The sequence below is a fragment of the Lethenteron reissneri genome, chromosome 28 (assembly GCF_015708825.2).
Source record: "Lethenteron reissneri isolate LAM-NWPU_2019-01 chromosome 28, ASM1570882v1, whole genome shotgun sequence".
Lineage (NCBI taxonomy): Eukaryota > Metazoa > Chordata > Hyperoartia > Petromyzontiformes > Petromyzontidae > Lethenteron > Lethenteron reissneri.
The window spans coordinates 1379569-1395016 of NC_083806.1; the positions used below are offsets into that span (position 1 = coordinate 1379569).

The window sequence follows — 15448 nt, forward strand, 5'->3', positions numbered from 1 at the left end:
ACACTGGGGAACGCAGCAGTGGGGGCCAGAGGGCCCTGGGCCGCGTCACCCACGGAGCGCGTCACCCACGGAGCGCGTCACCCGCGGAGCTCGTCACCCGCGGAGCGCGTCACCCGCGGAGCTCGTCACCCGCGGAGCGCGTCACCCGCGGAGCGCGTCACCCGCGAAGCGCGTGCGTCACTCGTTCACAATCGCCACAGGTTCCGCGTGAACGCGTCTTCTGTATCGTGGAATCACACACACACTTTCACTCTGACCGGTTCTAGTTGTTCTCGGCTCCTGCTGTTGGCTATATTCTTGGCACCCACTGTTTTTGGTTGTTTTTTACTGTGCATCTGGAAGGTTTCGCTACAAAGGCCATGACTTCGCCAATGGAGTTAATACGCTAATAATGAGGGCCGTCACGATCCAGCCTCCCAGCAAGCGAGTAAATCAAATCGTCTTAAATTCACGGACACAATTCGATTCAAGGATTGGTTGGCCGTGGCTCGTTTTAGCAGTTCGTTTGTATTGTTTCTCGTTTCAAACAGCTCTGCTAGCCCCGCCAGCCGAGACGTAACGTTAGCCTATCGTGCGCACACAAACACATGTGCACACGCGATTCGATCCGTGCACCGCGAGAATCGATGGTGGTCGATGGGTCGATGGATCCTTGTTCTCTTACCAAACCATTGGAATGAAATGTGCGACCAAACCATGGAAACGCGAAATTCCCCATCGATGGCCCCGATCGGCCATAGAGTCGGGAACCAGACTCGCTTCCCGCGGTCTCTCGGGCGAGCCCGCCACAGCTTCGGTTTTAACTTCAATTTCGGAAGTAGACGAGGATTACGTGCCCGGCGATAGCAACGCGTGCACTGTCTCCCCACCCCCCCCCCCCCAACGTTTCCTTTCCCACCACTGCCCGCCCGCCCGCCGCTAAAAGATTTGTTTAAAAAACTATTTTAAACACAGCATTCACAAGAGAAAACCATAGTCAATGTTTTCCATATAAAAATTTCTCAAGTAGCAAATTCCCTTTCGCATTCGGGATAAAAAAAAAAAACCTGTACATTGTGGCAGTATTTCGTGCGTGTAGGAGAGCGGTGCGCTACCCGGAGACCCGAGTTCGACTCTCGCTCACGACCAACAGCAGCAGATATTTGAAGTGGTCCTAGGCCTCCCCTAGATCGAATCAGCCTCAAACGAGTCCCAGGTGCGGTGTGTAAACATCAGCATTGGGAATACACAGGTGGCCGGGCGTGGTGTTAGCCACCCCCTGGTGTGCTGCGCCAGCTTTCATAGGTTCTACTCGCTAACAGCACTGTCCACAACAGTCTGTTAAAGGCTAGACAGGAGATCTTGTGCAGTGACTGTGGGGGGTGGTGGGGTGGTGGGGTGGTGGGGTGGTGGGGTGGTGGAGTGGTGGGGTGGTGGGGTGGTGGGGTGGTGGGGTGGTGGGGTGGTGGGGTGGTGGGGTGGTGGGGTGATGCAGTGGTGGGTGGTGACAGTGCGCAATGAACCCGGCGGCCTGAGTTCAATCCCCGGTCACAGCGAACTATCAGTAGCAACTGGAATCAGAACAAGTCTGGGGACTTCCCTTCGTCAATTCAGTCTCAAATGAGTGCTTGGGGAGAGAGCGTATCAACATCAGCGCTAGAGAGACAAAGGTGGCTACACTGCCCCTTGGAACTGTATCGGTCTTAATAGGAGCTCGCTGACAGCTCCCGCCCCAACAGTCTGTTAAAGTCTACACAGAGGCTCTTTATCGCTGTGGCGATGCAATGGTCTCAATTTCAATTCCCCGGCCACGCCGAGCACCTCAACTTGTTCCGAGCCTCATGGTGCAGCCCGCCCATAGCCACGGGAGAACCCCAGGAACCCCCACACGTGGTCCTGGCCACACCACCACCACCACTCTCCAGCAGTGCTGCCGACCTTCAGCAGGTGCTCGCTAGCATCACGCCGTCCAGTCGACAGTAAGGCGAAGGGGAGGTTGATGTTTGCATGGGAGATGAGCAGCATTGCGTGCGCGTGCGTGCGACGTACTGACTGACCAACCCTGCCGACTGAAGCACTAGGCTGCCAATGCTCTAGACCGTTTGGCACGTACTGACTTTTCAAAGCAAACATTATCGACATTTTTCGTCGCCAAACTGTTTAGGAAGCAGTAAGATTAACGCGTTGAAAACTGGTATGTTGGGAGGGACGTGCTCTCTAATTCCGGATAAATCAGAAAAACCTGAAAACAAGGCCAAAATGCAAAATTGCGGATGATTCGAACATTTAGCTTTGCGTGACATCACTGCCGCGCTTCTCCGGCCAAGAGCGGCGGCGTCGCGTGACGTCACCGTCGTTGGTACAAAGAAGTTTTCAACAAAATTATCAGAAAATGTGAAGAATAAACATCTAAAACTGGCCCTAAAATTCCGGAACGCAAAACGTTTTAATCTGAAAACCATCGCGAGGACGCGGGGGAGGGGGATGTTGAAAAAATATCGGCAGCCGACCGCTTGAGAATGGCAGGTGCGTGGTAGAAATCTCGTGTAATCCCTGTTGCGTTTTGTAAAAGTAAAGTACGTGAGGGGGCGGGGGGGTTTCTTGGGATAACCGCGGGGGGCTTAGTCTGAGTGCACCAGGCCTTCCAGGATTGGTTGGAAGTAGAACGGAACGAACAGGTACCCCGAGCCCTTGTAGAACTTGTTCTGGAACTCCACCCTGCGTGGACACGGACACACAAAAAGACAAAGATCCCCCAACATTAACAGACTGTTGGGGCAAGTACTGTTAGCGAGCACCTATTGAGGCCGTGATGGTACACGAGGGGGTGAGTGGCCAGCACCACGCCCGACCACCAGGTACTCATGTGAGGCTGAGTCGACCTAGGACAGGACGTAGACCGGTTCAGATTATCATCACTGGTGTTGGTCGTGAGCGGGAATCAAACTCGTGTCGCCAGGTTCATAGCGCGGCACACTAACCGCTGCCTCACCGCTCCCCACCCGGACATACACGTGGACATGCACGGACAGACGCGCGCACACACACGCGCACACATACACGTGTGAGCGTGAGCCATGTGGTGGTTGTGCGGTTGCGATGGAAACCAGAAAGTAAATGCAAAGTGTGGATTCTTGGAAGTCTTTGAAGGGGAACGTCATCTCGGCGCAGTTAGCCCCCCACCTCCCACCCCCCTGCCCCCCTCCTCTTTGCTCGTTTACGTACACATGGGAGCGGTGGTGCAGTGATTTGCGCGCTGCGCTACGAAACCAAGGAATTCCATCGCGGCCGTGGCTAGCATCAGTGGCGAGTGAAAGATAGGCCATTCACAGACCTGCATTGACTAGTATGGTGAAGTATGGTCAAGCAACTCCTATGGCCAAAACGTTAAGTGGAGGCCTTTATTCAGCAGAGGATTTACTAGACATCTATTCAGATTCTGACAAAGAGCTGTAAATTATATGAATATCTAAATGTGGTGCCTGCTGAATGAGATTACGAAGAGCCTCGATCAATATATTAGTACTTTAATTTGAAGGTAAATTAGCACATGTTTAGGTTTGTGCTAATTACTTCGTTAATTGGCACAAAGTTAAACAAGCAAAGCTGATCTACTACGTTTTAGTTGGTTAGTCATATTTAAAATAACATAACTTGAGAATTAGATTATTTATTTTAGCAGGAAGGGCCCAATGAGCTGCTGGACACTTGTTGTACAGTACAGATCTGAGTTCAATAGGACATGACACAAACAGCGAGTATCTCTACGTGTTACAGGAACTGGGATCCGCACCAAAATATATTAATACAACAAGAACAATTTTACAAAATAATGACATTTACAACAATAGGCATTCTTAGTTTGTTTCACAAACAGCCTTGTTCCGATGAAGTTCGGCGCGGTGAGGAGGAGACTGAACCACAGACGGCCGAGAGGCTCAGGGCTCAGAGGGGCAGAGGGCACTGAGCCGGCTCCGTGAGATCCTGGGTTTGAAGCCGGGACCTCAGGCACCCGCGCGATTGAACTGGATTCTCAAGCGCAGCAGCCGGTCGGTGGCTCTTAGCCCGGTCACAAATGCAGACCCATGACATAAACTAATAAACTCAAACTCCTAGAATCAACAAAATCAGTTCTATAAATGTCCACGTGATAAGCCGCTTCGTAAAGCTTATCATTTGTGATTGCCAAGTCGCTTCTGAAAAAGAGCTCTATAGCTTAGTGGGGAATTACCTGGTAAAATAAAAATAGTTTAGTTTTAGTTTGTTTCCACAGCACCCACTCATGCACCGTGCCGGCCTCAATAGGCTCCTCAATAGAGGCTCAGTGGATGATGCACAGGTGCAGTAAGCGCACCTGTACCACAGTCTCTATGCCAGGGCCCGTACGAGAGTGCTGTTGCCCCCCCCCTCCCCGTATCCATAAGAGGTCACGCGCGGGATCTCAGAAGTAGTTTCGCAGGCCGTTGTCTAACACGTGGGGTAATGCAATGTTGAGCGAGCGTTCCGAGTGTCCGTGTCTGCCTCTCGATGCCAAAGCGCAGCGTGAACAACGTTGGGAGAGAGAGAAACACCTACGAGCTCTGCTCAACGCTCGTGAACAGCGATTGACTTGCCGTTGTTTTTTGTCCACGATGAACTAAGAGATACAAGGTCAGGACCCACGGAAGCTAGCACGCCATCTGGTGGTGAGTGTGTGTGTACGTGTATGCATGTGTGCGTGCGAGTGGTGGTGCAGTGGTGTGCGCGCTGCACTACGACCCGAGTTCGATTCCCACTCACGACCAACAACAGTGGTGAAGAATATTTGAACCGGTCCTGGGCCTCCTCCTAGGTCGACTCAGCTTCAAATGAGTAGCTGGTGCGATCTGTAAGCACCACCACTCAGAAGAGAAAGGCAGCCGGGCGTAGTGCTGGCCACCCACCCACCCAAACTCACCCACCCACCCAAACTCACCCACCCACCCACCCACCCAAACTCACCCACCCACCCACCCAAACTCACTCACTCACCCACCCACCCAAACTCACTCACTCACCCACCCACCCAAACTCACTCACTCACCCACCCACCCAAACTCACTCACCACCCACCCAACACTCACCCACCCACCCAACTCACTCACCCACCCACCCAAACTCACTCACCCACCCACCCAAACTCACTCACCCACCCACCCAACTCACTCACTCACCCACCCACCCAAACTCACTCACCCACCCACCCAAACTCACTCACCCACCCACCCAAACTCACTCACCCACCCACCCACCCACCCAAACTCACTCACCCACCCACCCACCCAAACTCACTCACCCACCCACCCACCCAAACTCACTCACCCACCCACCCAAACTCACTCACCCACCCACCCACCCAAACTCACTCACCCACCCAAACTCACTCACCCACCCACCCACCCAAACTCACCCACCCACCCACCCAAACTCACCCACCCACCCACCCAAACTCACCCACCCACCCAAACTCACCCACCCACCCAAACTCACCCACCTACCCAAACTCACCCACCCACCCAAACTCACCCAAGCACCCACCCACGCACCCACCCACCCACGCATCAACCCACGCACCCACCCACCCACCTTTCCACAAACCGAGAATAATGTTCGAAGAATGAGTCAAATCTAATTTTTGTTTTTATCTCAAAAGCTGGTAGTTGTGTAGCCATTGATAAACAGGCTCAGACCATCAACTTCACTGCCCCCATAAAAACCCAGTTTAATTGCAACGCAATCTATGCGAGTCTTTGGGTGACTGTGCGGTCTATGGGTCTCTATCTAAGTCACTGGTGAGCAGGCCGAGACCATCATCTCCCTGCCCCTGAGAACCCGGTCCGACCACAACGCACGCGCGATGGCCCTAAAGTGCACCTGGCCTGGCACGAGCGTGCCGTGGCGCCGTCAGTGCCGCTCGGTGGCTAGCGGTGGTTGTTGTAGTTGCGCGGTTACCAGTGCAGGCGCAGCGCATGCAGGAATGCGGAGAGCCCCTCCATGACGAGCAGGATGGAGAGCGTGAGCACAGCGAAGGCCCCGAAGATGGGCACCAGCAGCACGGCGTGCGACAAGCTCGTCGACCGGAGCCCGAAGCTCAGCACCATCTTCCACAGCACCTCGGACAGCTCTGCGCACGCGCGGGAGGGGGGGGGGACACACGGGGCGAGGGGGGTGGGGGGTTGGGGTGGCGTACGTTCACATTCACCGAAGACCACAGCAAGAGGAGCCCAGGGAAGTTTCCGGGAGCCTAGGGCCCGTGACTCCGTCACGCACGGCCGGCGATCAACACGGGGCCCACCATTTTGAGACGGCTTTGCGTGTCGCAGATTTTCTTTCTCCGCATTTGAGAATCAGAATCTTTATTTAGACTGCAGGAGGAATCCGATGAGCCGCGAAGCCCTTTTTCACCGATGCGCAGCACGGGCGGGTCAGAGAGTTACAATAATAATAATAAGGGGAAGGGCCGGGGTGGGGGCAGAGCGGACGGAGGGACGACGAGACGAGACTGAGGACGCACCTCCGTGCGCCAGGCTGAGCGCCCAGAGGCGCAGGTAGGAGGCCGTGTTGGAGATGCAGCCCAGGCAGTACTCGATGGTGTGGATCGCCTGGTGCATGAAGATGTCGCTGAAGTCAACCTGCACGTTGTAGCGGAAGGGGGAGTGCGGCTCGTGAAAACCGTGGCGACGTCACGTTCCAAACATGGCCGTCTATTTGTAAACGCAACGAAATCCTTTCTTCGAACGTTGGTCCGGACCCCCACGGACAGTCCACGTCACGACCCCGCTACGCGCCACAGGCACAACGCGGTCGGGACGGAAGGGTCGACCGAAGGATAAAAAGACGATTTTATTGAGATGGATTCGTTGGGAGAAGTCCGGAGAGGATCTCTCCTCGTCTCACGACGCCGACAACAAAATGGACAAAAAAAGATCGCCGCCGTTTTTGTATTTTTTTTCGCGAAACCAAAGTTGCAGCACAGTGGTGGCGATGAGCTTCTCCACACCTCCAGCGGGAGGCCTCGCGCAGACCCAGGCAGCCGGCCGGGACAGAGCGTCGCGACGTCTTCATCTAAACGCGTTCACGCGTGGACAGACTCCGCACACTCACCTCCGCGTGCTCAGAGTCCGGTTCGTCCTCCACGGTCACGGCGGTCAGGAGCGGCGTCCTCTCCTCCGACTGAATCAGCAGCGTGAGATTCGTCTGCTGGGGTGCGGAGTGGGGGGCATGGGGGGGGGGGGGGGACATTGCGAATGGGAGGAGGGGGAGGGCTCGGTGAGCGATCGCAACCAGAGGGCTACGTCCGGCGGCAGAGAGACGAACGGGGCTGCCCCCATGTGCACGACGCGCGTCCAGCGAGCATCTCCCCACTCCGCCGTGTGACGCCAGCGTCTTGTCTGCATTGTATTTGGTGTTGTAACTTTCTAACCCCGTGCCCTTACTGGACATCTGTGAAAAAGGGATTCATAGCTCATCGGAGTCTTCCAATCTAAATAAAGAAGATTGTGATTTTGACTGGGAGTGAGCGAGGGGGCGGTGCGGTGAGCGAGACGCGAGGGCGGTGGACGGGACTGCAGAAGAGGCGCCGGATAGACGCTCGTGGAGAGAGAAACTCTGAGCAGTGCCCCCCCGCGCCCCGCCAAAGTTCACGTGTCTCTCTGCAAATTGATAGTGCTCTACGTAACTCTCTGGATCGTGTTAATGTAAGCGAGTCTATGAGCCTCAGAATCAGAATCTGTATTTATCCTGGAGGAATCCGGTGAGCTATGAAGCTCTTTTTCACAGATGTCCAGTCGGAGCGAGTCAGAAAGTTACAACAACAAAACAAAAACGGTGAAAAAACCATGCAAGTCTCTGTAAGTGTGCGAGTCTCGCTACGAGTCTATGGCTGGTCGCGTCTCTGTGCGTCTGTGATCCCCACGTAGGGTCGTGGACGCGACGAAGGAGCGGCACAGCCAGCGCCCCTGCGCAGGAGTCTCGGACTTCATCGACTAACGATGTCCTGTCTGCTGGTTTCGTACTCGATTAACTCGCGCCCTCTTTAAAAACGGTGGTCACCCCCCCCCACATCCTACCCCCCGAAGGCGGGAAACCCCCGTAAGCCAAGCCCAGCCCGACGCAGTTTATGAAAACCTCCTGACCAGCAGCACGCGTGGGAACGGAGGCGAACCATCATAGTTGCACAATCGGACCCCTCGAGCAACGGAAACGATCGTCGCACCGCTCACCCTGCGCTTCATCCGCAACGCGACGACCTGGGACAGCGGCTTCCCCAGCAGCAACACTGGCACCATGAGCACGGCCACCACCACCAGCAGCATCTGCACCTTCGCCTGCTCGCGGGGACAACAGCGGCGTGGCGGGGTCAGCGGAGCGAGCCGGCGCCACAATCACAGCGCTGACAGGCGTAGTCACCGTCACCATCAGTGGGTGGTGTAATCACTGTCACTATCGATGATGAACACCAAAGCCAAAATGATATCGTTGTCATTGTCACCGCAACAAACTCTCCCACTGACCTGGTGAGCGTAGAGGTTGTCCGAGCTCCTGAACATGAACATGTTGATGAAGTCGATGAGGATGCTGGGCGCCGTGTTAGACATGCTGGTAGGCCACGCCACCCACTTGTAGATTACGATCACCACCAGGTACCCAAACAGCGCCAGCATGAACACCATCTCCGGCACAAACACCAGCAGGATGCTCGGGTAGTCGCGGAAGTGGCTGTCGGCGTTGAGTGCCAGGGGAGAGGGGGGGAGCGGGGGATCAAGTACGCACGAACGCATGGGGTTTAGCGCCCAAAACGCCAGAATTTCATTACTTTAGGAACTGCTTTTAGCTTTTTGTGGTCCTTCCCCCGCACGTCCAATTAGCCCGGTTGGATACGTACGGTGCGAAAGAAGTTCAACATATCTACGTATGTTCGGAACCGAGCTCCCATGCTTAAAATAAATCAAAGCTCTCACAGGGCTTTAATCACCATCATCATTTCGTACAGTTTAATACCATTGTTGTGATTTTTGGGGCACGCTGCCACAGTTGATGTAAATGTTAGCAGCGCACTGGATTTGCAATCCTGACATCACCAGCGTCATTCCGCCTCCTGGCACAGCAGCTCTAACTATTCTATTTTGATTTTACCAGGTAAGGCCCAGAAGCGACCTGGCCACAAATGATAGCTGAACGAAGCGGCTTACCATGTGGAATTTTATAGCGGCCAAATACTCTAAACGCATGTTTCTGTATGTGGAGGGAAAAACAGGAGGACCCGGAGAAAAATCCACACAACCACGGGGAGAACACACAAACTCCAAATATACAGCAGCAGGCGTCAGGGTCGGGATCGAACCCACGACCTCCTGCATGCCAGGCGAGGGAGTTAACATCTCGCCACCGTGGCGCCCCTCTCGCCACAGTGGGGACGAGTTTCATCAATAATTTCGTGAATCGCGGTGAATCATGCCGGTATACATGTCGGTGTCGTGCGGAGCCCCGGCACAGAGTACCGCCACGTGCCGGCACTATTCCTCCACTGTCTGGAGCCGCGAGCGTGTACGGTGCAAGCACCGCAGTGTGTGGTCCAGTGCTCGCATGTGGACAGTATATTACACGTGGTTGAAGCAGCTGAGGATGACTCCGAACGTCATGTGGATGACGCCCAGCACCACGGACATCTTCATCTTGTACGAGTTGAGGAAGGTCAACTGGTTCTTTGCCAAGCCCCAGATCTGTGACCACAATCGACATGTGGAGATTACAAATCAGCCAAACGCAGCGAGCTGAATGGGCCCAGCCGAGTCACCAACGACTCCATGAAATTACATTTGGTGTTTCACTAAATGTGAATACATCTCCAGCTCTGGGAAGTAAAAATATTTTCCATAATAGAGGTTTTTGGGTTAGATCGCGTAAATATTAATGTAGTAAGGTTTGTCACGTGAACAGAGCGTGCCAATTCATTGCTAGTGAAGTATGGGAATTGACGGCAGGAACTTCTTGACGGGTAACACACTTTTATTAAATCCTTTAGGTATCACAATACAACGTGTGGTCTCTCTTCTTCCTCCGACACACTCCACTAATCTCGTGTAAGCTCTAGGCCTCTGGCTACACCCGATACACTTGACTCGTGTAGACCCTATGCCTCTGGCTACACACAATATACTCGACTCGTGTAAGCCCTATGCCTCTGGCTACACAATACACTCGACTCGTGTAAGCCCTATGCCTCTGGCTACACATAGTACATTCGGCTCGTGTAGACCTATGGCTACACCCACTACACTCGCCTCTGGGTTACACAGAGTCCCGGTCCCCTTAGGACAGCGGGGCTAGGTACCGCAGGGCTCTAGGTCTTCATCCCCGTCTTCCTTCTTCGCTGGTTACACTCTGCCCTTACGCCTGTGTGCATCCCCTTTTATAGCCCCTGCTCACGAGGGACGGAGCTGATGCGGCGTCGACGTGAGCGTCGTTCCTTAATGACCCAATCACGACGCACTCTCTCTCAGCGCGTCACCGCCCACAGCCAATCGGTACCCCGTAACCCACGACCCCGCGCTGACCCCTGATCCTCCACCGTCAGCGCGCGTCACCACCTACACAGCCAATCATCACGCACTGTGCATACGATCCTTAATCCCAGCGCGTATCACCTCTACATCACCCCCTCCCACATAGCTTGCAGCCGGCCCGGCTGTTAACCTACAACACAACATAACGCAACGCAGTAATAAAGAACTCCACATCCCAGTGTGCCCCGTAACACAACAACAACAACATAACACAACCTTAAATATGAAGCAATATACAGCCCGACGAACAACACAATAAAAGCGAACACCGTAAAACGAACGCGCCAAGTGTCACTGTGACCCACGCAGTGCCGAGGCGCTCCGGCTGCCTCGACTCCGCACGTGGTAGGTTACACAAAGTAGCGCGACCTAGCGCGAGTCCGTCTGGCCGGTCCGTCGTATGGAACGGGACGTTGGCGACCGTCCGGTGTCTCCGGCAGCTCTAGACGGCACGGGTCGGGCCTGGAAGGACCGGCCCCGCCGTGAAGATCCGGCCGCCGGTGGTCGGCAGCAGTCAGTTCCGAGACACCTGGGAGCGGATCAGGCGGAGACATGTGAGGAGCAGGCAAGGACAATTCCCTCTCAGGGTCGTCGGTCACGTCACATGCTCGGCCCTCACGACACAAGGGGAGGCCATACGGAGGCGAGAACGGTTTCAGTCGGGAGGGGTGGACGTACCAACGGCGTTTCCCCCATTTTATCTGAACGCACTGGGGGCGTGCCACCCGCACGACCTCCACGGGTCCCCGCCACGGCTTCAACAATTTAGGCGACGTGGCCAAAGGTGCCTGAGGGCAATGCAGCCAGGCCTTGTCACCTGGTTCCCAATTGTGCACGGACACCTTCCGTGCCCGCAACCGCTCGTTCGCAATTTGGCGAGCCCGCGAATTAAGCCGTGCGGCCTCCCTTGCCTCTGTCAGTTTATGAATATTAAATTTAATATGCTCTGCCAATTTAGAATTAGTTCGTGGTGCGGGCAGACCCAGCTGCGTTTCCATGGGCGGGTCGGCTTCCCGACCGTACATTAGAAAAAACGGGGAAAACCCCGTAGCTGCATGGGGGGCCATTCTATACGCGGCAAGGACCCCAGGGACCTGCAGGTCCCAATCAACATGCGACTCACACACCTGCTGGCACAGCATAGAGGTCAATGTCCTGTTAAGCCTCTCCACCATCCCGTCCGTCTGCGGGTGGTACGGGGAGGTACGCACCTTTTTGGTACCCAACAGGTCGCACACCTCCTGCAGTAATTTACTCGAAAAATTTTTCCCTTGGTCAATCAGCAAGCGTTCGGGAGCCCCCTTGTCCAGGACGTAGCCCTGGACAAAGGCGTCCGTCACAGCCGCCGCCGACTGGTTGGCGAGTGGCCACGCCATAGGCCACCGGGTAAAATATTCGACCCCCACCAACAGGTACTTATTACCCCTAGGCGTGACCGGAAAGGGCCCCAGAATATCGAGTGCAACGAGCTCGTTAGTGCGCGAGACCTGAATAGATTGCAGCGGTGGATTAGCTGCCACGGGCGGTGGTTTCCGTCTGGCGCACTCAACACAACCCTTCAGAATATTCACCACGTCACCCCCCATTCCCGGCCAATAATAGTCACGCTGAAGCAGGGCAAGCGTTTTGTTAACTCCCAAATGCAAGAGGCGTTCGTGTGCGGCCAAGACAACCTTCCCCCTCACAGCAGAAGGCACCACAATCGCATGCCGTCGGGACAAACTGTCCCATCTCATCAACAGGCCCTGCTTAAGCTCGTAGGAGCCAGTTCGGTCGTGGCTACCTTCGGAACCCTCCGTCTTTCGGCGCAATGTCAGCAGGGAGCTGTCCGCCATTTGGAGACGGCCCCACTCAATCAACGACAGTGAGAGCAGCGAGTCCTGACCCCCTGGGGTAGCGGGACCATCCCCAATTGGTGTGCTCGCGGTCGCAACCAACGCCTCCCTACCTTCCGTAACCGGAGGTTTACAGCGCGCCGATCCCGATAAGCACGCACATTTGTGACAAGGCAACAACCGCGACAGGGCATCGGCATTCGTGTGTCGCAACCCTTTACGGTACGTAGTCGTGAACTGATAGTCCTGGAGGACTTCCAACCACCGCGACAATTGGCCCGAGGGCTGGGCAACCCGTAATGAATACTGGAGCGCCGCATGGTCCGTCCGGACCGTGAAATGACGACCATAGAGATATGGCCTGAATTGTTGTACAAAAAAAACAATGGCAAGTAGTTCACGACGGGTGACGCAGTAGCGCTGCTCTGCCGGCGACAACACCCTGCTACCATAGGCGACCACCCGTTCGACCCCTCCAACGACTTGGGACAGCACTCCCCCAATGCCCGTGTTGCTAGCATCCGTGTCTAGCAAGAAGGGACTCTCAAAGTCCGGATAGCACAAGGGTGGGGCCCTTACCAAGGCGTCCCGGAGGGAACAGAATGCAGCCTCCTCCTCCGGTCCCCACCGGAACTTCACTCCTTTTGCCGTTAGAGCGTGCAAGGGCTTTGCAATGGTGGCGAAGTGCTCAACGAATCGGCGATAATACGAAGCAAAACCGATGAAACTGCGCACGTCTGACACTGACGTGGGCGTCGGCCACGAACTGACACAGTCCGTCTTCGCAGGATCGGTAGAAATCCCCGAAGAGTCGACAATGTGACCCAAGTACCTCACGGATTTACGAAAAAGATGGCATTTGGCCGGTTTAAACTTTAATTTAGCCGATCGCATTCGCAAGAACACCCCTCTCAATCGCTGGAGGTGTTCTTCGAACGTTTTACCGAAAACAATGACATCGTCAAGGTAAATGAGGCACGTCTCCCACTGCAAGCCCGACAAAACCAATTCCATAAGACGCTGAAACGTCGCAGGAGAGGAGTGAAGTCCCATGGGTAACCGGTTAAACTGAAACAGGCCCCCTGGAGTCCGGAATGCAGTCTTAGGCTTAGACTCCTCGTCGAGTGGCAACTGCCAAAATCCGGACAATAAATCAAGAGTCGAAAAGTATCGCGCACCGGACAATGCATCGAGAGACTCGTCCATCCTGGGGAGCGGATACGCGTCGGCCACCGAGATCTTATTCAGGCGGCGGAAATCGACGCAAAATCGCAGGGACCCGTCCTGCTTTTTAACGAGCACAATAGGTGCTCCCCAAGGACTGGAAGAAGGCGAAATAATGTCGGCTTCCAGCATATCGTTAACTGCCGACTGAACATGTTCCTTCTCAGCAGGACTCAGTCGGAAGGGATTTTGCCTGACCGGTGCCGCATCGCCCGTTTCAATGTGGTGGCGTAGCAGGTCCGTGCATCCGATATCATACTTATGTTTACTGAAGACATCCGAAAATTCAATCAGCAACCCGCGCAACGCACCCAACTGTAGCGCTGACAAATCGTCAGAGTCCGCGCACAGCATATCAATCCAATCTAGGTCCTCCTTTGATGGTACGCTATTCGTGGGGCTCGGATCAGCCTGCGCAACCAGCCTCTCCTCCGCAGGGACCCGTGCCGCGTGAGCCAGCACGGTGCCCTGCTAAATGACGGCCGGCCGCGCCCCAGCGTTTAAAACCATGACAAACGGATCCCTGTCTGCCCCAACCAAAGTGTGAGCCACCGATAAATCGAGACCTCCAACAGCCCTATTAGAAGGACCCAGAAGCATGGCCTGTTCCGAGGCCTCCTTCCCCCATGGCTTCCGTAACCGGAGGGGAATCAACATTTGTGAACCCGGGGGCACGTGCACGGTCTGTGTTGCTAACGCCTGAATGGTAGCGCACGCCGTCCGAATTACATTAGGGCTCGTCAAAAATGAAATACGGCGACCCGATGGTAGTTCAATGCAACGCTGATCAATGAGAATTTTGATGGGCATTTTCGCCAAAAAATCAGTGCCCAATAGGCAAGGAACCGCCAGGGAAGATGAAACGAAAACGGGTCCCGACAATTTGATATCACCAATGCAAATGGACGCCCTAATCTGACCGATAATGCCCAACGATTCCCCGTTTGCGGCGTAAAATGGCACATCCACCGGAAGAAGCGGACGACATTGTACCGGGAGAATATTATAAATGAGATCCGAAATAATAGTCGCCGATGCCCCCGTGTCCACTAACACCCTGACCTCGACCCCATCAATCGATCCGGTAACGACGGATGAACCCGCTGAGGCAGCCACTATTCTGTGCCCCAATTCCGACCATTTAATGTCTCCCCGGTCCCGGCCGAACCCCCCTCTCCGAACCGAATCCCCGAACTCTACTCGGCTCTCCCTCGTCGCAACGCGACGACCCATACGTGTCGAGTATGCGGGCCAAGCATGTGAGGTGCCGCGACTTGCCGGGGTTTGCAGTGATGACTTGGGGCCTTGGTCGTCGTCCAGCCGAGGTCCCATGGCGCGCTGACGTGGGGCGCGGCAACCGGAGGCCACGTGGCCACGAAGGCCGCAGTTATAGCAGGTGATGACAGTAGTCGGAGATCTCGGTTGCTCCAGCTTGCGGGCCGCTCGCAGAGGCGAACGACCCCCCGACCTCCAGTCCCCCGCTCGTCCCGCGATGAACGCGTCCTCTCGTGGGCTGACGACTTGGGGCACGGTGTCAACCGGACCCGGAGTTGAGGCCACGGCAGCGTTGCAGACGACCCCCTGCTTTCGTTGAAGGACCTCGTGCGCTTGCATGCTCGTGGCGACCCGTAATGAAGAAATATCGGTGTCGTCGGCCGTGTTGATGGGGACCCCCAGGTCCTGCGCCAACTTGAGCAGCTGCTCCAAAACCATCGCATCTTGGCCCTCCTCGTCCATACGAGGGAACGCGGCGTCAGCGAGAGCGAGCAACGCCGTGCGGTAGGCGAGCACGGTCTCCGTGTCCGCCTTCCGTCTTGCGTAGAAATG

General features: G+C 55.3%; 1 protein-coding gene across 2 annotated transcripts in view; it reads right to left on the bottom strand.

The window, feature by feature from the left end:
- Positions 1-317: 317 nt before the first annotated feature.
- Positions 318-15448, bottom strand: part of LOC133348755 (V-type proton ATPase 116 kDa subunit a 3-like) — a 48563-nt gene continuing 33432 nt past the window's right edge. The window contains exons 15-21 of one of the 2 annotated variants that reach the window (XM_061561715.1): positions 9601-9719; positions 8511-8715; positions 8220-8324; positions 7102-7194; positions 6512-6629; positions 5950-6121; positions 318-2697 (exon numbers count right to left, since the gene is read on the bottom strand). In XM_061561715.1, coding sequence (XP_061417699.1) covers positions 2601-2697; positions 5950-6121; positions 6512-6629; positions 7102-7194; positions 8220-8324; positions 8511-8715; positions 9601-9719 — 909 coding nt within the window. In that variant the 3' untranslated portion in view covers positions 318-2600. Of the gene's footprint in view, positions 2698-5949; positions 6122-6511; positions 6630-7101; positions 7198-8219; positions 8325-8510; positions 8716-9600; positions 9720-15448 lie in introns of both variants that reach the window. The other variant, XM_061561714.1, reaches the window with a different exon arrangement.